We start from the raw sequence: 24,482 nt of genomic DNA, 5'->3' as shown, positions 1-24,482 counted from the left end.
CATCAGTGGTGTTTGTGTAAATACCAAATCTTGCTGGAAATTTGAGTAACTTGAAACTGTCCTTCAGTAAAAAAATAAAGTATGCATGAACAGAAGAATGACAAACCTACAGAACAAGATTATGTCTTAAACACACACACTGCAATAAAAGGAAATTGAGTTGTCCAATCAAAACACCCCATTTAAATCTCTCTATATAGCCTACCCTAAAGAAAAACTTTGCATACAAGTATTTAAAAATACAAATTACATAAACACACCAGTGTGAGTAAGCACACTTGAAAACCTCCCGTTTGTCATATTTACATTGCTGTAATTGTAACTACAGATCATTATTCTTTACAATACACAATTCTTACATATATTTTTTTTATTGTGTGTAGTGTAGTATAGTGTTTGAGAACCACAAGTATTTAACATTAAATGTGTTGTAACAAATGGACTGTGTTTATGCTCTTTATTACAACTTTCAGTATAGTTGAGTTTTTTTGCACTTTTTTCAAAGAAGAGTGTGAAAAAAAGACCCAATTTCCTGTGCATTAAACCTACATTAATTTTTTTTACATATCATTTGTATCATGCTTTACGACTAGATACTTTATCTAAATGTATTACCAAACACCTTGTTTTATCAAAATTAAACCTTCATTAAAATGAACTCATGTACTTGTACTGATCATGTGTTAAAAAAGAAAACCTTCCACCTTTATTATTTTATAAACTAAACCAATTTTTAACAATATCATTACAAGGTTTCTTATTTTAAAATATTAATAAATTTTTATTGAATGATAACAAGCACTCCATTACTTATATTTTAAATTGATTATATCTTTAATCAACTTTGAAATTATCACTACTTTAATATAATGGTTATTCCTTTCCTTTTTAACATTATCACAGATGGACTTACTTTTTACCACTTTCCAAAAAAGTGTCAAACTCCACTGACATTTTACAACAAAGGGCTTTCCTTTACAAAAAAAAAAGAAAAAAGAGAAGAAACTTCAGAATAAGGTTTTTCATGTAATGTGGCACACTAAACTAACTGTACATGCACTAAACAACTTTTTCAATTGCAATTTTCATGAATTCATTTGCTTTTCATACAGTGAAAGTTTCAATGAAATAAAAATAATTTACTTAATATAAGAACTTTTATATTGTGATTTAAACTAGGAAAAGATAAATAATTTTATTTCCCTTTACTTTTATGGACTCATATCTGTCCAAAGGCACTAAATTTAAAGTGTATTTAGTATTTTGTACTTTAACATATTAGAGGCCCAAGATCTAGGCATAGTTATCTCTAATTTTAAAATGCTTGCCAGGAGAAGGACAACAAATCAGCATGAACCAATTATCCATGCAACTATTCTTGTCCAAATAAAAGCAATTTTCATAATTGATTAATTGTTTGGAATTAAGTGCAAAGCTACACAATGGGCTATTTCTGTTCTGCCTACTACGGGTATTGAAACCCAATTTCTAGTGGCGCAAGACCACAGACATACTATTGTGCCATTGGGGGAAGGGAAGAGATTCATAACTGAAGTGCATCAAGAGTTGAAAAGTGTTAAGCAATATACCCTCAAATAGCATGTTGTAGCTCAAACTTTGGAACAATATTATTATGGATTGTTCCACAAACAATAATTTAATAAAGCATTTTGATATATAGAAACTTTAAAGTTACTTAGTATGTGCTGAGGTAACTTAGAAATATTGTCAAGTTAGTTGTCATTTGTTAACATGGCATTAACAATAGTTGATTATTAACGAACGGAACCTAGAAGCTCATAGGATATTAAATGCTTTTTAACAGAATCTTAATATTAGTTTGTTACTTCTTAAAAATACCTATACTGAAAGATGTGAATAAAAATAAAAGGGGTAAATATTATATTCAGTAACTTAATGTTGGGTAGTGGAATAACAAATTGGATGAATATTGGACAACATGCATTAAACAGGAGTCATTTAATACTAAATTTAAGCTGATATGCTTTAATAGCTGGGATGTAAATCAAATTCACAGTTTGAGCTACAACATTTCATTTGCCACAAACATTCTTTACAATATTCAAATACTGTTACAATATGTCTCTTTGATACTTAAAATTCTTATTACATAATTTCATAATATATAAAAACATGCACTTACAATTTTTCACACAGTTCCTACAAACTTTTAAAATGTTTCTTAACCAAGGCTATTTATTACTTCTACCCATATCCTTTTTCAAACCTCTTAAAAGTCAATAATAATCAACTCCTGTCATTATTCTTAGTGAATATAACTTTAAATCTACTTCATTCTTCCGAACATGTTTCTATTTATGTTGTGAATTTTAACCTCCATCTTAACTTGATTTTCTAATTTCCACATTCTTCTATATCCTGCACTGAGCTATTCTAATTTTATAATCCTTCTGTTCTATTCTAAAATTTCATCCAAAAATGTTCTAACACTACACGTTCTGTCCTTGCAACACTTAAAATACTAAATCCAAAATTCAGTTTGCTTCATTGATAAAGTAACAATTCTTTAATAATTTATTTTATACATTATATTTAGCTGGTATTAAGAGAGACAAAATATCAAATCTGTAATTTTGTATTTCATTGTATTTAACAGCTTCTCATTCATTTCTTACAAAACAAAATATCTTTCTCACCTGTTGTGTGAAGATGAACAGTTTGTATTGATCAGATGACCATCTGTTAACAAAAAAAAAACACAGTAAGTCAGCTTTTAAATTTATATTATGATCTTAATGGAGGTACACAACATATTTAATATTTGAACAGAGTATAATAAATTAATCAAACAAAAATATATTAATATGGATTCAGAATAAAACAATGTATAGAAAGATCAAGGATTCGTTTCTCCTGCAGTTAAAGTGATGAGGAATAAACATACAGACGTTTTAATATACTTCAATATCAATATTCTTATCAAATATGCAGATATATGGAGAAAGATCACAACTAAATAATGAATTTTAAATCAAAATATTTTTGGAAGAAATGTTAAACAGATACTTGCAATAACCTTCATTCAACAAAAAAACTTAGAGCACTGTGTAAAGTAAATAACTTTGTATTATGACTCATAATGTGGATTGACTAAGGTTTGGATTAAAACACTAACTACACACCAAATTAAAACTTGTATTTCTGACTCAAGTTATGGGTCTAAATCTCAATTACATATAGATTTTGGCAGAGTTTAAAATCCTAACATTATACAAGACAATGTTTTCAAAATATTATATACCCACTTTCAAGACACAGCCAGCACAGAATAATTCACTTTTGAACATCAACTAAGAAAATGAAAGGTGCATAATGGGGAAATAGAGGTTGGGGTGTCATTGCTGGCCACATCAATTGAGTACACTAACAGGATGTACAGTGTACACACATCTATGTCCATAGGTCTAAAGGTTTATTACAGTTGGCAATACATGTTAACATTTAGTCTATCTCCAATTTATAGAAGTTGCCAAAAAAAAAAAGGGGGGATTGCTAATCATGACCTTTGACTTGTATAAAATGGACAGTTAATATTTTTGGAAAAATAAAAACCCAAAATATTAAATATGCAAATTAATTTAGAACAAAAATGAAGAAACCCATTACCAAAAACTAGCAAATAACAGGAATGCAAACAAAACACCTTTCTGTAGTTACCAGTCTACTGAAAAATGTACACTTTAAATTGACAAATCAAACTGCTAGAATCAGGAACTAAATTGTAGCAGAACAAGTTGAAACAGAGTTCCACATCATGGAGATTCAAGATATTAGCATTTCTAGTCTTCTGTTTGGAATGTTAAAAGAGATTAGAAGAGAAAGTTTCATTTCTTTCAAAACTCCAATTCACCCATTGGTTAAAACTAAAGTGATAGCTGAAATAAACAAAATAGTAATAATAGATTTAAGGCTCTGAAAATGGTTGGCACACATTTTAAAAGCTTAAAATTCTGTTAGAATATAAATTGTTTACATAATTCATAAAATTGCTGAAAGTATCCAAAAGAAATTTAAAGTAACTTCACACCTGCTTATTAATTAACCAAGTTTAGAAAGTGCCAGTAACATCACAAACTTCTTCAAGGTCTGAGAGAAGAGATGCCCAAATAAATGTCTTGAAAACTGAAATAAAATTTGTGCATATTGATTAACAAATAATAAACAACATATGTTTACAATGCTTGACTTGCAGACAATCACAATGGCACCAAACCTTCGAAACATCTCTCATAGGTGTAAACTCGTGATGCTGGCATGTGTTTAAGTTTAATGGAGCACTACAATTGTTTAGGAAACAGTGTTTAACTTTCAATTAATAACCTTTAGTAAATTTAATTTACGAATTAAACAAGTACATAAGGCTTCTTTCTCCCCCTACCCAATAACGAACTTGCATTGTTTGATTATTTTGAATTTTTACCCAAAGCAGCACAAGAACTGTTCGTGCTAGCCATCCCTAATTTAGCAGTGTAAGACTAGAGAAAAGGCAGCTAATCATCACCACCCACCGCCAACTCTTGGGCTACTCTTTTACCAACAAATAGTAGGATTAACCATAATATTATAACGCACCATGGATGAAAGAGCGAGCGTGTTTGGTGCAACGGGAATACGAACGCCTTAACCCACCTGGCCATGCCGGGCCAAACGAACTTGTAAGAAACAGAAAATATGCTGGTGCCTGAGATTCGATAGGGAGGGAGAGCATCTGTCTCCCATGGAAAAAAAGGCCAATTTTGACTTTATTCATTCAGCATACGAATGTAAATTTCAATGTTTTTACCAGTTCACATACTTATTACATGCAATGTTCAGTTCTAATAAAAGTCGCCAGGTTTGTCAGCAGTTTTACTTAAAATTTTGCATACCTACCCTGTAGCTAAATATTATAAAACGTTGCGACCAAAGCGACCTCTTGGATATCGGGCATGGCAATTTTCACTCATGTCATCAAAAAGACCGACTCATTCGTGCCGACATCCCCCGAGCTCTGATAGTGTGTGACCAAAGTCAACTTGTTGCCACCTACTGGTGACATAGGCAGCAGGTCATTAAAGAGAGTGATGCAGTCTTGCAAACATTCCATGAAACAACGAGTATGCATTGTAACAGATTTACTGTTATACATTTATTTTAATATCCATATTTGTTTCAGTTTGATATATTTAAAGATGCGTGTAACGTATATTATTATATATGTATGGCAAGCATCCCGCCTGTTCTCTAAATTTGCAGAAGATTTTCTAGCGTAAAAATCAATGATATATGTACGTAAATGACAGTATTACTGCCGGCTGAATTTTCGAAAATCTCTTACTGAATATAAAAGGTAGCAACACGGAGGAGTATAATTTAACATTGTTGAGTTGCTACAGTCAATATACTATAAAACCCGGGAAGCTACAATTGTGATAAACACTTATTAATCGGATAACTACAGATATTTGACCAGGAAAGGTTATAGATTTCGAACAGTTCAACTTCAGAAAATTAACTTCGGACGTTAGTATTTCCACTAAAACATTGTATAACTTCAGCTGTAAGAAAGTTACTTGAGACTAAACAAAATCAGAGCAAGCTAGCATTCCCGCTAAGAGAAGTGTACTCGTGTATCAACATAGAATTAATTTGCCCTCCGTGAATCATCGATAAAAAATTCAGTTCCAGATAAGATAGAAGATTCAGTATTGTCTATACGTTTGTAAAACTGTTGTACATAAACCACTATTTGTAATAACCGTTATTATAAATTGTATTGTTGTTGTTTGTATATTAAAATATATTTATGTTAAAAAAGTTGTACGTATCAATCTTTACAATAAATCTGATACATATTGACATTCAATTAACTTCGAAATTAAAATTTACAACTATTTTATATCCTAAGACGTAACGCACGTAACATAATAAATCGGAGACTCGTCCGAGATAATTATGACAATTTTTTTAAAATATTAAACCCATCAAATCTGACTGTTGAAGCTTGCCCATCCTCTTAACCGTAATGTCAAAGCTTTGAAGACTTCCACAATCTTTTGATTTTGTAAATTATTCAATATTATTTTAATCCTTTAAGTTTTATTTTTTTTCCCCAGTAGCCATTTTCACATATTTCTTTTTAAATTAGTGACTTCCAATAAATCAGCTAATAAAACACCCGACATAATTTTCATGTGATAAAGAAATATTGAAAACTTGTTATACAGAAGTTTCAAACTATAACATCCTTGTTAGAATCGGGGAATGACGTTGCTACTATTTGTATTTTTCATATAACTATCTTTAATTTTTTAACAACAAATATGTTTTATATGTATAACTATTGTAACGTCTATGACATGGTAAGTATTTTGAACAAATGTGAATTCCACATAATTATGTGACAGTAGACTACAACTGAAAACCGACACTGATCAGTCAGTGCAACGAGAAAAATGACGGAAAATTATACTCTTCAAAAAAAGAAACGCAAAAGGCAAAATTTGGGACAAATTGTTAACAAGTTTATTCCGGGTAGTTCTGTACGACATGTGTGTAGCTTTGCACATTCACTGCTGAACATCCAAAGTCTGCAAAGGCGAAGTCCACGCTCACTAGGTGAAGTTTAACGTCACTCAACGTCAATAACGAGTATGCCCCCCCCCGTGAGCATCAATAACTGCTTGGCATCTCCTGCCCATGGAAGCTATGAGATGACGAATCACATACTGTGGAATAGCTATCCACTCAGCCTGCAAAGCTGCTTCAAACTGAGGTAGAGTCTGCGGTTGAGGTTGTCGCCGTCGCAGACGTCGGTCCAACTCGTCCCAAAGATGTTCGATGGGGTTTAAATCTGGTGATCTGGAGGGCCAGGGAAGAACGTTGATGTTGTGGTGTCTCAAGAAGGCAGTGATGAGTCGGGCTGTGTGAAGACGGGCGTTGTCATGTTGAAAAACGTCGTTGACGTTCACCATGATGGGTTGCACATGGGGCCTAAGAATCTCGTCGACGTATCGTTGAGCCGTAAGATTCCCTCGAATGTGCAAAAGGTCTGTTCTGACATTGTAGGCGATGGCAGCCCACATCATGACGCTGCCACCACCAAATCTGTCAACTTCCTGCACACAGTTTGTTGCAAAACGTTCACCTCGGCGACGGTAAACACGGGTCCTTCCATCCTGCCTACGAAGCATAAAACGTGATTCATCGCTGAACCAAACATGCCTCCATCGTCGATGAGGCCATACCCGATGTGCCCGAGTCCACTGCAGTCGTGCTTGACGAAGTTGCTGGGTGAGGATGACGCCTCTGACTGGATGTCGAGGTCGGATTCCTGCATCTCGTAGTACGGTCTGATCGGAAATCCTACGCAGCCCTAGTATGAGGCAATAGACGTCGCAGTGGTGGTCCTATCCCGAAGGTGACGTAACCGGATGCAGCGATCTTGTGCGGGCGTGGTCAAACGAGGTCTGCCAGATCGTGGACAGTCACGAGTTGATCCATGTTATTGGTGACGATTCCATAGCCTTGTGATGGTGCTTGGGTGGACATTCACAGCTCTGGCAACATCTGATCAAGATTCGCCTGCTTCCAAGCGACCAGGGGCGTTGTTGCGTTGTGCTTCAATCAGTCTTGGCGTAACTGTATTGCGTGTCGGTGGCTTAACACTGAGCTATGGAAACGGAGAACCCGTCACTTTTATAGGGATTTTGCACATGTTGCACTTGCAGAACATGCAGATATCTCAAACAAATTTATTGGACACGAATGCGTTTTGGCGAAAAATCTGATGTTTTCCTCCGTTTTAAAAGTGCACAACGTTTATTGTCATTTTGGTCTGACAATCAGTGCCTTAACACGTGTAACATCACATACTCTGAGCTTGTAACGTTATTACATATATTTATCTTTAAAATAAAAAATATATCACCTTTGCGTTTCTTGTTTTGAAGAGTATATTTTCACAAGCTACGTTTAGTAAATCCAATCTTATAAATAATATCAAACCTAGAGGCCTTCTAATAATTAGAAGATCGTGATTAAGTTACAAGCTATAAAAAGGCGAACTCGATATACACGAGTGGTTAGTATATTAAGAAAAATATTTAAAATAGATCTAAACAAAAATACGACCTGTTTAAGGCACTCAACTCGCAATAGGTGGGGTACAGAATCGAAACCATCGCAGAATATGTTCGCCCCCTTCAACTATAGGATATTCTATATGACAGTAAAGAGCAACCCACGAATTGGCGGTAAGTAATGTTGGCTATTTGTCTAGCTTCCCTCTAATTTATCACTTCAAAATTGGGAATGACTAGCACAGATAGCCCTCTAGATGAAATTAAAAACAAACAAACACGATGTTAGTTTGTTAATAGGACGTTTGATTTAAAATACGTTAGTTTCATATAAATTGAAGAACTTCAGTTGCGCGTAACAGTAGCAAATGCCGTCCAATAGGCGGCTATTCAGTTAGGATCTGACGGAGCTGAACATCGACACGACTTTACTTTCGACGTTTTCTAACTGCATCTTGGTGAGAATTTTTATAGTTTTTTTTCCTGCCTCCTCACTAGATATTGTCTCGTAACTTGGTGAGCAAGTATCTTTTTATTTCTGGAGTTTGCATCCTCACGTTCCATTTTATTTTTTAAAGTTTCAGACATTCATTCTCCTTGATAAATCATTTTTCAGTTTGACGATTTTTAGCATCGCGATTTCAGATATTTTTCATTTGATAGACATACTGAAGTAAAATGATGCTTGGGTAACTTACAAAAATCGAGTTACTAAAACCTTCTTGAAAATTTGTATGCAGCGAACTCCATACGAAGGGCTTGCGGTTCCTTCGGTCACATGGCCCGGCATGGCCAAACGTGTTAAGACGTGCGACTCGTAATCTGAGGGTTGCGGGTTCGAATCCCCTTCGCGCCAAACATGCTTGCCCTTTCAGCCGTGGGGGCATTATAATGTGTGGTCAATCCCACTTTTCGTTGGTAAAAGAGTAGCCCAAGAGTTGGCGGTGGGTAGTGATGACTAGCTGCCTTCCCTCTAGTCTTACACTGCTAAATTAGGGACGGCTAGCACAGATAGCCCTCGAGTAGCTTTGTGCGAAATTTAAAAACAAACAAACAATCCTTCCGTCACAGAACAATTCAATTCGTTGCCTCTGCTTGGATTCTCATATTTCTTCAGAAATATCACAATGATTCTCCAATAAGAAGACTCAATTTGAAATTCTGCATTAATCTCACTTTACCACAACTTACAGCTCCATTAAGGAAGCGATTTAGGAAAAAGTGTTGTAAGGTCACATTATTTTTTTTTTAAATTTTAACAAAGGTCTACTTTACGACTTTTTGTTTTCAATTTGATTTGATAGAGAGCTGTTATTTACTTATTTCTTAAAAAAAACAGTGAAACACTGGTTAAAATAAAAAAGTTATATATGGATTTAAAAGATCGTTTTTTTAATTTTTATCAAAATGTGTAAATCCCTAGGAGTTTTAATTTATATAACTTTAATTTTACGAAAAATATTTATTTCATAAATCATATTTTTACAAAATTTTAAGCACGACCCTCAGTTTGAGAAACGCTTACCTAATCTCATGATGTGGTTTACGTGAAGTATTAAAATTCAGATTTAAAACAGTGAAGATATAAAACATTATTCAATCTCACTCAAATGAAAACGTGTTGGTATTATAGGAAAGTAAATTTTAAACATCATAATTCTACTCAGACCTTTAAAGAAACATTTTACTTGAATGGGTAAATACAAAAGTTGACCATAAAATATCAGGTGGTGAAACCGGGATACCGATAAGCGTCGTGATATGCCAACTCCATCTAAGCATAATGCTTTAATATTCAACGTATGTAGATGCAAAATCTGATAACATCACACCCCATCACTATAATAGAATTGTGTGTATGACTGCTAAGCAGAATTGAACTGTGAACACGAGCTAATAGTCCAACCAAAGAGACAAACGAAGCTAGTGAAAATTACGAGTTAATATTATCCGATTAATTGCGCATGGTACGAAAAGGGTATGTTAATTCAAATTGTGGGCAATGAATAAAATTTAACATACTGCGAGTAATTTAACAACGTATCTAGGATTGTTACGTACGATTCTGTAATAGCGCAAGAAAAAAAAATTGAGGGATGAAGAGGTCAACACTGAACTTGACCAAAACATAGACCAAATTCCCAAGATCATGTCACTGCAATAAACCAGCAATGTATCATTTATATTGTTCACAACAATTAAAAATCGTATTTTACGTTAATGATAGTTAAATATTATATTTTTAGTTTCAAGTCACTACAATAATAACCAAAAAGTAGATTACTAGTTTTCCTTTAAAATTATTAATTTTTCGACAAATATGGAGTTTTTGAGACACTGGGACAAGGAGGTTTAAGCCAGGTCTGTTCCAGTTAAATACAGATGTATGATAGTCAAGCAAATACAGCTACATGGATATTTGTAATTATGCACTATCTTGACGTCTAGGTATAATTAGCGTTAAGTTTTGCTACTTCAAACAGAAGATGTTAATTGTTTCTGAAATAAAGAAAAAAACTATGATTATATTAAAAGGTGTGTGTGTATGTTTTGTTTTGTTGTGTTTTTTTTTCACAGTTTAATTATATTTCAATCTTTTGAGTTTTAAGCATCCTATGCCAAATTATTAGCATGCTTAAACTGTAAATCAAGAAGAAAAATGTGCTCCACATTTTGGGGCTTCAGTGTGCTATAAAAATAATCAAATCTCATTATGAGTCAGGCTTTCTTGAGTGTTCAGTTTGATGTCAGTTTTGGAGCAAATTTCTCCTTGTTATACCTTACAAACATATTTTAAGTTTGTCTAGCACTAACAATAGTGGGGTGTTACATGTAGCAGGTTGCCAGCAGAAAAACAAGGCAATGACAAACAATAACTGTAGGTATGACTGAAGCCTTTATTATGATTAATTAGTAAACATTTGTTTCGGAATTTGTTATTAGTTCATTGTCCCATTACTTTTTAACATGTAAAAATATCCAAAATAATACTTTGCTGTAATTATTTTCATGACATTAACTGAACATTTGAGTAAATTAAACAGATTAGTCTAAAGTAAATCTGAGAAGTGTATAATTTAAATGTGATCATACTTCAAACACAGGGTCTCAAGAGATATTTTTGTAATGTCCATTTGGAGCTTGTGTTAAAATTAGTGTTTGAAGTAGTGATCTCCTTTATACGTATACCTAGTGTAGACACTAAAATTGTTATATTCTACACAACAGCCAATAACTAAGGGTTAAAGGTAAATTGCATGAACTCCTTCACTTGTTCTACTTTACTTCTGTTTGGTTAAAATTTAAAATAAGTCATCTTCAACTAGGTGAAAAAATATGGAATAATGTAGTCCGAGTACCAAATTTTAGACACAAGGTTTTTAAGTACTTATATTTTCAAGAATTGTATAAATCATACTTATTTTCAGTTGAGAAATGGACACTTAAGAAAGCCTAACCCTTAACTGATTATACCAGAGTGGCCTAAAATTTGTCAACAACTGCAGTTGACTGATTCCCTTTCTTCTAAACTCTACCTATCAGTTCAAAACTGTAGGAATGGCTATGCTCAGATAGCCCTACATGTTGCTTTGAAAAAAAAAAAAAAATCTAAAAGAAACAAACTTAAGTACCCTTTTATACTTACAAATAACAAGATCTATCTATACAGGATACATAGTTTGGTAGGTTTATTTTAGAATTGATAACTTTTTCTATAGGTAATTTCATTGGCACTAGTACCACAACTAGAAGTTCTAAAATACACTGGGAATTATAAGCAAGCCATCACATTGCAAACTATTTCATTTAAGTTAAAACTGTTTAATGCATAAAGAATTGCCTGATTTATAATAACAGGTACAGACACATGTGGAGTTTCTGAGACACTGGAACAAGGAGGTTCAAGCAGAGTCTATCCTAGTTAAATACAAGTGTATTATCTCCAAGCAAATACAGCTATGTGGATATATTTGCCATTATACACCAGCATGATGTCTATAACTGCTGTTAAGTTCTGCTACTTTGAACTGTTGAAATGTAAAGGAGATCACATTCATTTGTACAGACAAAGGGTAGAGATATTTTGGATATATCCATTTGGAATTTGTATTAAAATTTTTTTTATATAAACATAATCGCAATTGCACATATATCTAGTGTAGATACTCAAATTATGTTATATTGTTATATTATTCAAAAAGCTAGCCAGAAAAAACACACACTGAATATGAAATTGCATGAACTCCATTGCATGTTCTACTTTACTTCAGTGTAGCTACAGAAAAGTGCAAAAAAAATAATTCTTGAGTAATGAAGCGGTCAACACTGAACTTGTTTTGTGAATTTATGTCAATAAGTTTGGGATCAAATTGTTGTTTATAATTCAAACTTGAACATTATATATTAATTCATTTCTTAACTTAGAAGTGAATTTTAAAAGAACATGTCTAAATATAAATTTTAATGAGTCATGTGGTATGTTGAATGCAGCACTGTTTAAAAATTAGATATTTGTGATGTCAAAATAGTAAGTCTGTAGTTTTGTACAAATTAGGAACTTGAATTACTAATATTATGAAGCTAGAATATCAAATAATCAGATATCTTTTTTATTTTGCTGAGGTACTTATGGCTTATGTACTGAATCATACACATGGGTCATTCACATCTTTCCATTTTTAGAAATGGTCCCTCATATATTCTTACTACAGTAAATAATTAATAACCAATCAACACGGCTTAGAATGTCCCTGTGGTAACTTTTTCTCAGCCACTTTCATGTGAAAAGGGTACCATATTCTTTTGATCCAAGTTTTCAAGCAGGTATGTTGTGTCTTTAGTCTTCAAGATTTTATGTTTTTGGTTTTAAACAAATACATCTTAGTTACTAAGCTTAATAAATTACACTAGAAATCTATGGTATTAGTGTAGTTATTTAAGATTTGTTGCATTATTCAACTGTATGTATAAAATGTTTAAAAAAAATGTTGATATCCTCCATGTGCAAAATTTTGAAAGACTTAGCAACCTATGTCCAGCAACAACCAATTAAAAAAGTCATAGCAAGAAGAGAATTGTTTGCTTTACTTCTTGATTTATTGTTCTATATTTTAAGAAAAATAAGTTCAATAATTTATTTTTAAATAGTAATAAACTATATTCATATATAATGTTTAATAACTGAAATGCAACTGTATGTAACAAAATATTAATCCACTAAAACATGGCCACGACAGAGAACACTAAAGGTCAGTTTTATGTTACTGGGTATGTAACATGAGTGCACATGCAATGTGTCAATGTATGTTATGTAATGTCAGTTAGACATGACTGGAAGGTCAATATAATTAAAAATATATTACACATATATAGCATTACGAGACTTAAGCTACTTAGACTGAACAGTTTTATTTTTGTTATAATATATAGTCATTCTAGTATGAAAAAAGCATAATTTATAATTATTTCCTTTTTTATATATATGATGGTTATGTAGTTCGTCAAGTGACAGACCTCACATACTTAAGAGTATATAAAATAACAAAATATAAAGTATTACTGAAAAACAACAACATTTGAAATGCATTTAGGATGTTTTAGAGATTACAAAAATAATGTTTGAGATTTTTGGACAAAGAATAGTTTGTTTTTGTTTTTTTAATCATAACATTAAATCCACTTTGCACACAGACTAGTAACAAAAAGTTTTCACAAACAAATCTTTAGTAAAAATATTTCATTAAACAAAAAACTGATTTTTTGTATACAAAATATTTGTACTCTTTACTAAAAAAGTCTACAGAGTATCAAAAATTATAATGCACATACTTAATGTGTGCAAATGTGTAGATGAACTCTTATATTATACCAAGCCTGTAAAGAAAGGGTTAATGCAAAAATGTAAAAACCAAAATTCCATTAACACATCAATAATTTTGCAACAAATAACAAAATTTTACTATAAATTATTGAATATACTTACTGGTTTTTGCTTGATAAAAAGAATCATCACCATCTGTGAAGAAAAAAGTCTAAAAAAAATAAAAATAAAATATCAGTATTTATAATGACATACTGCCTATCTATTAAAACAAACACAAATAAAATACTTAAACTATTATATTATTGTAGGTGTTGATCTGAATATTTTTTTTAATATTGATACAGTATTTCCAAGATGGAATATGTTTCCTCACCATCCTCAACAATAAGGATGTGGAATATTATAGCTCTGTCTATATACAGTTGGGCTTGTTAATTAAACCTTTAAAACTTATTTCACTAAATGTTACTGAAAACAAACACCTTAAGAGGAATAAAAGTACTCAAAGTCTTCCCATCCCTCAGAAAACATACCCTGCATTTGTCACTAAATGCTCAACATTCTACACAAGAGCTGGAAGTTGTGTCTGTGTAGATGTACCCAGCTTTCAGCACACACGGTAAGAGTACTGAAGATGTTATCGTGAAATACTTGTGCACCTCACCAGTTCCTGTACATCATTTGAAACAAGTGAAGAGCTGTAACTGGGTGAAAGGTCTTGCAACAACCAAGTGTTCTGTAGTACTATAGCATAAGCTTAATCAGTATTTCAGTATCAGTTTCAAAATGATAAAGTCATCAATGAGGCCCCTATCAAAAAAAACCTAGAAAATGCAGAAAGTGTGGTAAACAAATGTTACATTTGATTTCTATATATGAACTGTTTTTATGTGCTTAAAAGTACTAACTTTTCATTTGGTTTTTTTATTCATATTAAACCAACAGTCATTCTTACCCAAATAAAATCATTACAGCAACAGTATAAAGAAGTATCAACAAACAAAATCTCAGAAGCTTGTCTAATCTATGATCTTCTGATAGCAGGACAAGAAAACAAATTTAAAAATTATAAAAAGACAGACTATGCTGTAGTTGATACAGTTTACCCAACATTCTTGTGGAATGAAAAACAATATTATATAAATCACCAAGGAAGAAATATTTTAATATTAGAACGAGTTACCATCTGTAGTAGTGGAGGTCAGCAGGTCAGAGGTTTAAAATGTGAATTGAGAATTTCCTGAAAATTCATGGGCAAGTTTAAGCTTTTACATTTGTCTTGTGGGTATAAAAGAGCAGCCTTTGAAGGATCGAATGGTCCCTTGTTATCCATAGGCTATATTTTGTTATTAGTCTCTGTTATGTCCTTTGGCAGAACTTTCTTAAAGAAAGAAACACTACTAATGTGGATAACACATACTGGCAAAAAATGAAAGCTATGTTATCCATTGGATGGTATGATATACTTATATTTTTTATATTATTACTATTAAAATCTTACTTCCACACTTAATAATTTTGAATAAGGTTCTGTAAAATAGCACTTGATAAGAAATAAGATTTATGTACATTGTTTTTTCATATAACCTATGATCAGAAATCCTGTGATAACAGTATGCTGAAAGAAATATGATAATTAAATCTGTAATTAATCACTAGTTTCTACTACTATAAGCTCTAAAATCTTATACTTTAACAGTGTACATTGTTTATATTCAAATATGCAAACACACATTTCAATTGTTTCTGGCTTTTATGCTTTCTTCAACAAAAATTATTTTGATTCAAAAAAAATTTACAAAAACGTAACCATGACCAGTCAAATGAAGAATCTTACAAAAGTATTTAGAAATACAGGAATGCAAATTCAATAACTCAAAAATAAAATGAATTTCATATAGAGAGATATTGTTTCATTTAAGGCTTCAGGGAAATTACAAAATCCATTTGATGTCCTATACTCACATTGATTTAAACATTACCCTAGAAGGGTCAGACTCCTCCTTCTCCCAAATATTAGAACAGTTATTGGAGCAACAAAAAATGAAACATCCTGTCACAAAAGACTAAAAGCAGAAAGCTTCTTTTACACCACTATTCTAAGCTCAGCACACTTTCATCATATAATGAAAAAATGTTTCATGTGAAAACTTTCATCATACAACAAAGACTGGTCCCACTAGGCTCTGTTGCAAAAAAAAAAAAAAAGTTATTGCTTGTACCTAAAAACTCGAATTAAACATGCTTCATATTCTAAGTATGTAGAATTCAACTCTGGAATTCAAATGCACATAATTTGATAAGTTGGTGGCACTAAAATATTTGTATATAATTTGTTTTTGTACTGAAATCTAAAATGCATTTTTTACTGTAGTAGCATTGTCCATATGTCATATTTACATTATTAGCTCTGTTTTCAATCAGAATTCTGAATGATTTGGATAATGAAGGCTTAACCTATATATAGACATCAAGCTATTTATGTTCATTACCTACTAAAGTTAATTTACTTCCTAAAATTTATTGAAGTGGGATAAACTACTACAGAAAAAGTTATATTTTATTCAAATGTAACTTCAAAACAGAAATTAGGTGGACCTACAACCATACAGTTATTACATATGTACTGGAGTAAAATTGTTATTCCAACCCATACAGTAAAAACACACAATAAACTTTTGGTATAGAAAACAGAAAAGTCACCACTGTGAAGATGTACATATCTGCATTCTCTCCATTTTACCATTTTAAGTCCACAAACTTACCTCTGACCCCCTAAAAGATTTAATTTAATTTCACCAAACAATATGTTACGTGTTTGAGAGTCACTATCTTGTGTTATTCATACACTTTCACTTCATGCTCAGAATCCAAAAAAATTATATCTAAACAAAAGAGAATGATGTTGTCATAATAACTTCATACATTAGTAAATATTCCACTTGTTTTTAATGGGTTTTTATATCACAAAATGAGAGTTGTTAATGTAATATAGTAAAATTTTAATCATTGATAACAAAACTTAAAATATACATAAAAAGTCTTTGAAAATGCAGATCTCTGTTGCTGCTATCACAAAGGATTTAAACGTTTTTCCAAACAAGCTTCCCTCACCTCCATAATATTAAGTCATATATACTTAAATTTAATAGTTCCAGAATTAAAAACTTGTATGAAAGCATTTATTCCACATACAATAAAAAGAGAGAAACAAAGCATACTTTCTATCAAACTAATCTTGCATATGCTGTAAATGTTTCAATCATACCCATGAAGTTGAAAATAAACAATTTGGTGAAAGCACAACACCCAACACATCAACAAATTCCAACATTTATTTTGAAAATAAAAATTATTGGGACAACTTGTGTATATATCTGTGCATGTTTTATTAGTTTGCACATTGTTCTACTATGTTCAGTCTGTTCTCCAACAAATAGTTGTTCACAATTATTCCATAAGAAATGCTTTTAGTTTTACTAACTAAATTATTACTGAAAGATTTTTAATATGTAAGAATCACGTTAAAGTAACAACAAAGTACTTAGTTTTACTAAATAAATGATTGCTGAACGATCGGCTAAAATTTAGTTGAAACAACTACAACACATCTTCCTTCAAATTATTCCATTAGAAATGCTTTTACATTTGTTTCGTCCGACCGACAACTTCCCGAAGTCAACTTACAGTTACAAAAAACAAAGTAAAAAGCAACCTGCACGTTACCTAAGGAATTTTTTTTAATATACAAGATCCCACTAAAGTACTTAATTTTATTAAACGATCATACACAAATCATAACATGTGATAAGAGACAACGCACACATGACGAACATTTTGTGACAGGCAGCCTATTGTTAGTTACAAACTGTAATTTAGTTTTAGGTGGATATGAGCACATACTTTAAATACATGTACACCTAAACATATGTTACTGTTTAAAAAACAATAAAAGACTAGAGCCTTCTTACCTGATCACGTGCTATGATAAACCATGTTCTGAATATGACATCCAATCTTGAAGCATGATAATTTTTTGTTGTTTTTACACTAAAGAAAATATCATTCAGTTGTGTTAATGGAACTGAAAAATTACTTTCTATTTCAATTTCTTTAAAATCGCCGTCTGCGATTGACCTAGGAATTCTTTCTTGAAAGTTCGTTACCTCCAAGGGTTTACCAACAGAGGGCTTCCCCATTAGAAGTCCAACCATTGCTACTACGGGTGATGTGTTGGAATGTGGAGTAGTGTCTCCTAACCAAACGACGAATAAACTTCTGGTGAAAAGTACAAGTGCAATGGCCGCTGCCAACTGCAATAACTTCTTTAGAGATATCCGCATCCTGGCGGTTAAAATTACGGTACTTACTTTTTACCACGACCATTAGGGCTTAAGTTAACTGATGTGTCATGCGAGATTTATATACATACTGCTCATACGTTACTCTCGTTCTGAGCGCCATGACCACCGTCTCGAGATCTTGAATCTCGAAACGGAATACCTGATAATACGCATGCGTAAGCATTAAGTGCAAAATGACTCAGCTATTACAGGTAGCCACAAATGGCAGCACTTGTGGATAATTTCAACAGGTGACTTTCTTTACTGTTCATACGCTATAGCTGAAATTCTATTTCTTTTTTTTTTTAATTCCAGAGTATAAGGCCAGTAAAGAATAATTTGTAAAAAAAAAAAAAAAAAGATGACAATTCTGATTGTGAGGAAATATCACTCAAACTGCTGATCAATAAGTCCGCGTTTCACCAGGATAAAATTTTATATACTATGATAATTGATAAATGTAAAACAACCTGGTTATTCTCGTATATACATAGAATAACCAAACTGGCAAAAATAAAAAGTGTTTATCTTTGGCTCATGTAATACCGAAGGCGCTTTGCAGTATGAGTTGTTGTTTGTTCACACAAGAAACAATGGATATACATTTTGAAATACTCAAGCGCACGTTTATCGTAAGATTCGCTTCTTCTTTGTGGGTATTTGGGTATGTTGGATTTTAGATACCGAGGAGGGTCAGGTGCAAAAGGCCTCTTCCTTCATCCCTAACTTTCATGTCGGCTACCACTGTGTAGTAGTTGTAGTGCTTTAGAGCCAGAGTAACTCACAATATTTCGGTCCTTTTCAAGACAAAGTAAGAAAGAGAAAAAGAAAGAAAGAAAAAAATATTTGAATATTATACTAGTTTTAAGCGTTTAGTGCCTGGTGGCCAGCTTGATTTATATTTCTTAAATATAGATTCATTGGAGAGAGGTACTTAGTACTATGTTCATCTTGTACGTAGATCACACAATAAATCACTTTTATGCCAATTTTTATAAAAATAATTTAGCGCATTATGCAAGAGTCTGTCGGATACTGTCTCTAAGATTGCATACTTGTGCATAAATGTGGATGAAGTACTTCGGGGTACTTTATAAGCTAAGGTTAATATTGAATTTTGTATCTTCTGCAGTTTGTGTAATTGTTTTTGTGTTGTGTTTAACCAGGCTGGACATGCGTATTCTATAATGGGTCTTATATATGTTTTCTAGATATTTATTATATTATCAGGTGATGTGTCTTGATTTTTACCCGATAGGCTTCTTGCATAATTTGCTCTTTTCCAGATTCTAGTCAGCATATTGATAGCATGCTGTATTCACATTAATTTGGTATCGTAAGTTAATTCTAAAAATGTAGCCGAGGTAGCAGTTTGTAAAAGTGATGCGTTCATGTATAACTTTGGTGCATCTTTTCTTCAGTTTATTTAATCTGGTGAATAGTATTACTTGGGTTTTCAGAATATTTATTTTTATTTTATATTTCTGGCAGTATTCTTCTAAGTTAATCAGGACTGGTTACTGAAGGAGTGGGGGAACTTTTCCAGACCGCTACATCGTCAGCAAACTGTGATGCAAGTGGGACTCCTTCCTCAGGTGAAAAGACTCTGAGTGGGCCCCATTCACATCTACTTTACACATTCTATTGTCCAGAAAGTTAGATAGCCAGCAAATAATTCCCTGGGGTAAACCCATTTCCGTTAGCCAGTGATGTAATCCGTTATGCCAGACCGTATCGAATGCTTTCTCGATATCGAGAAAGCAAGCTACAGTACAACTTAGCTATCATATGATTTATAATTGTGTTTGTTTGTTTTGTTTTTAACTTCGCGTAAAGATACACGAGGGCTATCTACGATAACCATCCCTAATTTAGCAGCGTAAGACGAGAGGGAAGGCAGTAGTCATCATCACCCACCGCCAACTCTTGGGCTACTTTTTTACTAACGAATAGTGTACTTCATCATCACAATACAATACCCCCACAGCTTAAAGGGTGAGCATGTTTAGTGTGACGAAGATTCGAACCCGCGACCTTCAAATTACGAGTTACGCGCCCTAATCAACTGGCCATGCTGGGTTCTAAGATTTAGAATCTTATAATAATTCACATTTTGTGTTTGTGAATTTATTCGATTGTCCATGAAGTCCTTCCACAGTTCTGAAACTAACAGGAGCAAACTTGGTAGGTAGGTTTGGTGACCTTACTTATCTATATGACGCAGTCTTCCTACTCTGTCTGAAACAAGTCTGGAAATTCACCCAGGCATGATAGGGGTCTAGAAGTAGATTTTCAAAGTCGCTAAACTCGAATTTGGTATCGGATATTGTGAATTTGTTTGTTCACGAGCTCCCTTCACAGTTTTAATCTAGCACGATCAAACTAAGTAAACAGATTTGGAGGTATCCTTAAGTATATGCCATATCCTACTGCAAAGAGAGCTAAAATGCAGGACGAGATCCAGAAGAGGGTTTTCAGGATCGTTAAAATCGAATCTAGCATCGAATTTTATGTTCATAGTCCCCCCCCCTCGAGACTACAAAGGTGCTATATTTTAAATTCTGTTTATACAAGCTCCAACTCAGGAATCATAGATGTCTGTCTTAATACTGGTAAAAATTCCTATTCATCTACACGTTACTGCAATTGATTCCTCACGTTCACTTTTCATATTTGTGCACTGGCAACAACTTACACCTAATAATTTAGACGTTATAGAGCTATGAAGCTAATTACTTACTTTATAATTATATTTTACCAATCCAGCGAACAAGATAATACTCTAATCATTCCACACGTTAGCCTTGTACTTAATCAATTTGATATAAACCTATTTAAGACATAATTTCCTACAACTAAAAATATACAACACACATACAGAGATATACTTTGTTTAGACAAAGTTAAAACTAGAAATAAATATTTCATTCTTTGTTGCTACATTTGTCGATCAGTCGTCGTAATTGAGAAAGTCCCTCATTACAGTTAGTAGTACGAAATGCTATTTATTGGTATACTCAATTTTAGTAATTATGCTACATAGTTTCGATTGTTTATGATTTCTCGATATAATCCCTTGTTTTTTGACGTAATTCACTTCCATCTTTTAGTATCACTCAAGGAATTGCTTGCGACACATTTTTATGCCCACTTCTCTTAATTACATAATTTATTCATCTTGATATATGTACGTATAGGGCACACTTCACACCCATCCAGTATTCAAAACGCCCTGCTCCGACATTCACTGTTTTGATTTGTCTGGAATGAAACGAAGATAAGTTTCTTGTACAAGTGAGACCATAGTTCACCCTGTTTAAGTTTGTTTTGGTATCAGTTAATAATATAATCATGGCTAATCAATTGTATGCATTTGCAGTGTTAAAGTAAGGATTCTCAAAGAAGCGCGATATTTATCTCAAAGCTTCTATAAAAAACGATATCTTGCTGAATATATACGGTAGTTCTGCACAACATGTAACATAACACATAGAAAGCTTTGAGATTATCCAAGGTGTCCCTTATGGGTAGTAAAGGGCACACCATTACATTCTGCTTAGGGCGGATGTAGGTCAGATAGTGATGGAAGAGCTTTTCCTGAAAACCTTTTCAGCTGAACAATTATATTTCAACTTCACCATTTTTTAATACATGACGCCTTATTACACTTCATATATAAAGGTCTAGAAACAAATGATCATTTATTTATCAATTCTGGTATTCACTTTTATAATAATAAATGTTTTTTTTTAAATATTTATTCACTTATGGCCCGGCATGGCCAAGCGTGTTAAGGCGTGCGATTCGTAATCCGAGGGTCGCGGGTTCGCATCCCCGTCGCGCCAAACATGCTCGCCCTTTCAGCCGTGGGGGCGTTATAATGTGACGGTCAATCCCACTTTTCGTTGGTAAAAGAGTAGCCCAAGAGTTGGCGGTGGGTAGTGATGACCCTTTCTTCTAGTCCGTGCACTGCTAAAGTTGGGACGGCTAGCGCAGATAGCCCTCGAGTAGCTTTGTGCGAAATTCAAAAAACAAACATTTATTCACTTGAACTTACTTATATAGACGAATTTTCAACATCAAAAATATTTTTACACATGCATAATTTGTAATCAACTGTACACTAGGAAAACCCCTGGGGCATGGGGCAGTAGAATAAGATTTGCTCCCTAATAAAAACAAGTGCATACAGTGCATAAAAATCCTAAAATACCTTTACGTTGGGGCCCTGGTGCAGCTTTTTCTTTTGTCCCACTGTAACATGGCTCTGCTTGAGGCGTCAGTTAAAAGAAAACGAGCTGCTTCAATCAGATTGTTCATTCATATATATAGTCTCAAACAGCGTATATATTGCTCACACCTACACTACTCGATAAACTTTCTTCCTCCTTCAAATGACTGCCATTTATTCCTTCTTCAAATTACTCTGGCTCAAAATCATAATCAGTAATCCTTAATTAATCCTCGTTGTTCACTTTTAGTAGTTACTTTATCGTAAAACCGAAACTTAAGCCTTCTAGCTAAGGCTGCTAAGCGAATACAAAACTAGTTTTAGCTACATACCAGAAGGAACTTCGTGGAGTCACGGATCTGCCTTATCTTGAAAAACACTGAACCGATTGTACCCCAAAATATATGAGTTTCTCTTTGACGTCGGGCATTTATTTCATGCATCTAGGGCAATTATAATTCGTTCTCCTTTAACATTTTTTACATATGATATCAATCATGACGTAGCCCAACGAAAACAAAAGTTCTAACTAAATGAGATAAAAGGTGAGATCATGATCTATACACGATAAAAAATTCGCATCAAACGATCTTACCGTTTAAAACTGGTAATCTAAACACATTATTCAGTTGACGTTTTTGACCTTTCAGAAAATCTTGTGTAATAAAACTTTTAGAAAACTGAATCGTTATATGTAATTAGTATCATTAGAGCTGAATATTTAAATATAAAACAAAAAGTTTAGGCCTATTTATACTTTCTTCCCTAAGACGTGTCCGTCAGCTGTCACATTCAAATTCTCTCTTTCTTTAGCTGTAGATGACCTGGGATAACAGCCGTTCTGAGATACATTTTATTTCAAGTTAGTTTCTCGTCGTCAAGAGTGTCTTTCATTCAATACATGAAGCTTGTTGTTGCTACAACAAGTACTCGAAGTTGTATTGTAGTTTCCGTATATTGTGGTAATTGATAGGTTCAGATTAAATTTGTTTTTGTTGCTTTTATAACATACATCAATACACAACAGAAATGTATATATATTATTTCATATAAATTATATAGAAATGTTTTCAAAAATTCTCGGTAGTATAGTGGTAAGTATCCCCGCCTGTCACGCGGGAGACCGGGATTCGATTCCCCGCCGGGGAGGTAACTGCATAGGTGCAACTTTTTATTTCGCATTATATGAAAGTTAATTTGACAAGAGTGTAAATTTTTCTTCATGCTGAGTTCAACATTTTACTCCTAACGAAGAGCAGAAGCGTGTGTAAATCAACATATTATACAAGTTTTATAGTATTTCTCAATGAGGTTGTGAATATATCAGAATGTGTCAGTTACAGCAAAGCAATTAGGATTAAAATAGGCTAGCTGCCTTCGTCTTTTAACTACCTTAGGTACACTAACCCTTTTTTCTTATGTGGCTTATTCTTTCTAAACATGCTTTACGTTGTGCTCAGATTTACTTACCCGTTATTTTCTTATACCAATTATTGTTATATTATTTAATAAGCGTATCATTTCTATGACTTGTGGAATTTAGACATTTTCTACGAAAACGTTAGAACCTCCCAGTGGCTAGTGGAATTTCTGTGGACTTACCACATTAGAATCAGGGTTTCAATACTCGTGGTGGGTAGGGCACAAATAGCTCCTTGTGTAGTTTTGTGCTTAGTTATAAACACACAAACACGCGTAAACGTTAGAAAAAACGACCTGTACTTTATTATTGCAGTGTGTGTGTGTGTGTGTATCTATTTTTCTTAAAGTATTTGAATATTCTTGTTGTGGTTCGTTAAAACTTGAAGTGCCTACCGGAGGGATTATAGATACTCAACGAAAAAGTTACAAAAATGTGCTATACTGTATACTTAGTTTACTTTTTTTTTTCCCACTTACATTTCGTAGTATGTGATAGCTTGTACAGAAGCTTTAGTCTTCCTTAGATGGTCAGATGACAACACTCTACATGCAATAGCAGC

At 33.0% G+C, this 24,482-nt stretch overlaps 1 protein-coding gene across 9 annotated transcripts in view; it reads right to left on the bottom strand.

The window, feature by feature from the left end:
* Positions 1–18,442, bottom strand: part of LOC143232765 (fringe glycosyltransferase-like) — a 67,474-nt gene extending 49,032 nt beyond the window's left edge. For 4 of the 9 annotated variants that reach the window (XR_013017722.1, XM_076468579.1, XM_076468587.1 and 1 more), the window contains exons 1-4: positions 17,898–18,437; positions 14,086–14,134; positions 2,679–2,721; positions 914–973 (exon numbers count right to left, since the gene is read on the bottom strand). Coding sequence is in view for 8 of the 9 variants with exons in the window: in XM_076468579.1 (XP_076324694.1) it covers positions 914–973; positions 2,679–2,721; positions 14,086–14,134; positions 17,898–18,269 (524 nt within the window). In the remaining variant the exon portion in view is untranslated. Of the gene's footprint in view, positions 1–913; positions 974–2,678; positions 2,722–14,085; positions 14,135–17,897 lie in introns of all 9 variants that reach the window. The other 5 variants (XM_076468582.1, XM_076468583.1, XM_076468586.1 and 2 more) reach the window with 4 other exon arrangements.
* Between the last annotated feature and the right edge of the window lie 6,040 nt (positions 18,443–24,482).

This window comes from Tachypleus tridentatus, chromosome 11, assembly GCF_004210375.1.
Source record: "Tachypleus tridentatus isolate NWPU-2018 chromosome 11, ASM421037v1, whole genome shotgun sequence".
Classification (NCBI taxonomy): domain Eukaryota; kingdom Metazoa; phylum Arthropoda; class Merostomata; order Xiphosura; family Limulidae; genus Tachypleus; species Tachypleus tridentatus.
The sequence above is the reverse complement of the archived record's forward strand: the minus strand, read 5'-3'. Positions and strand labels throughout refer to the sequence as shown.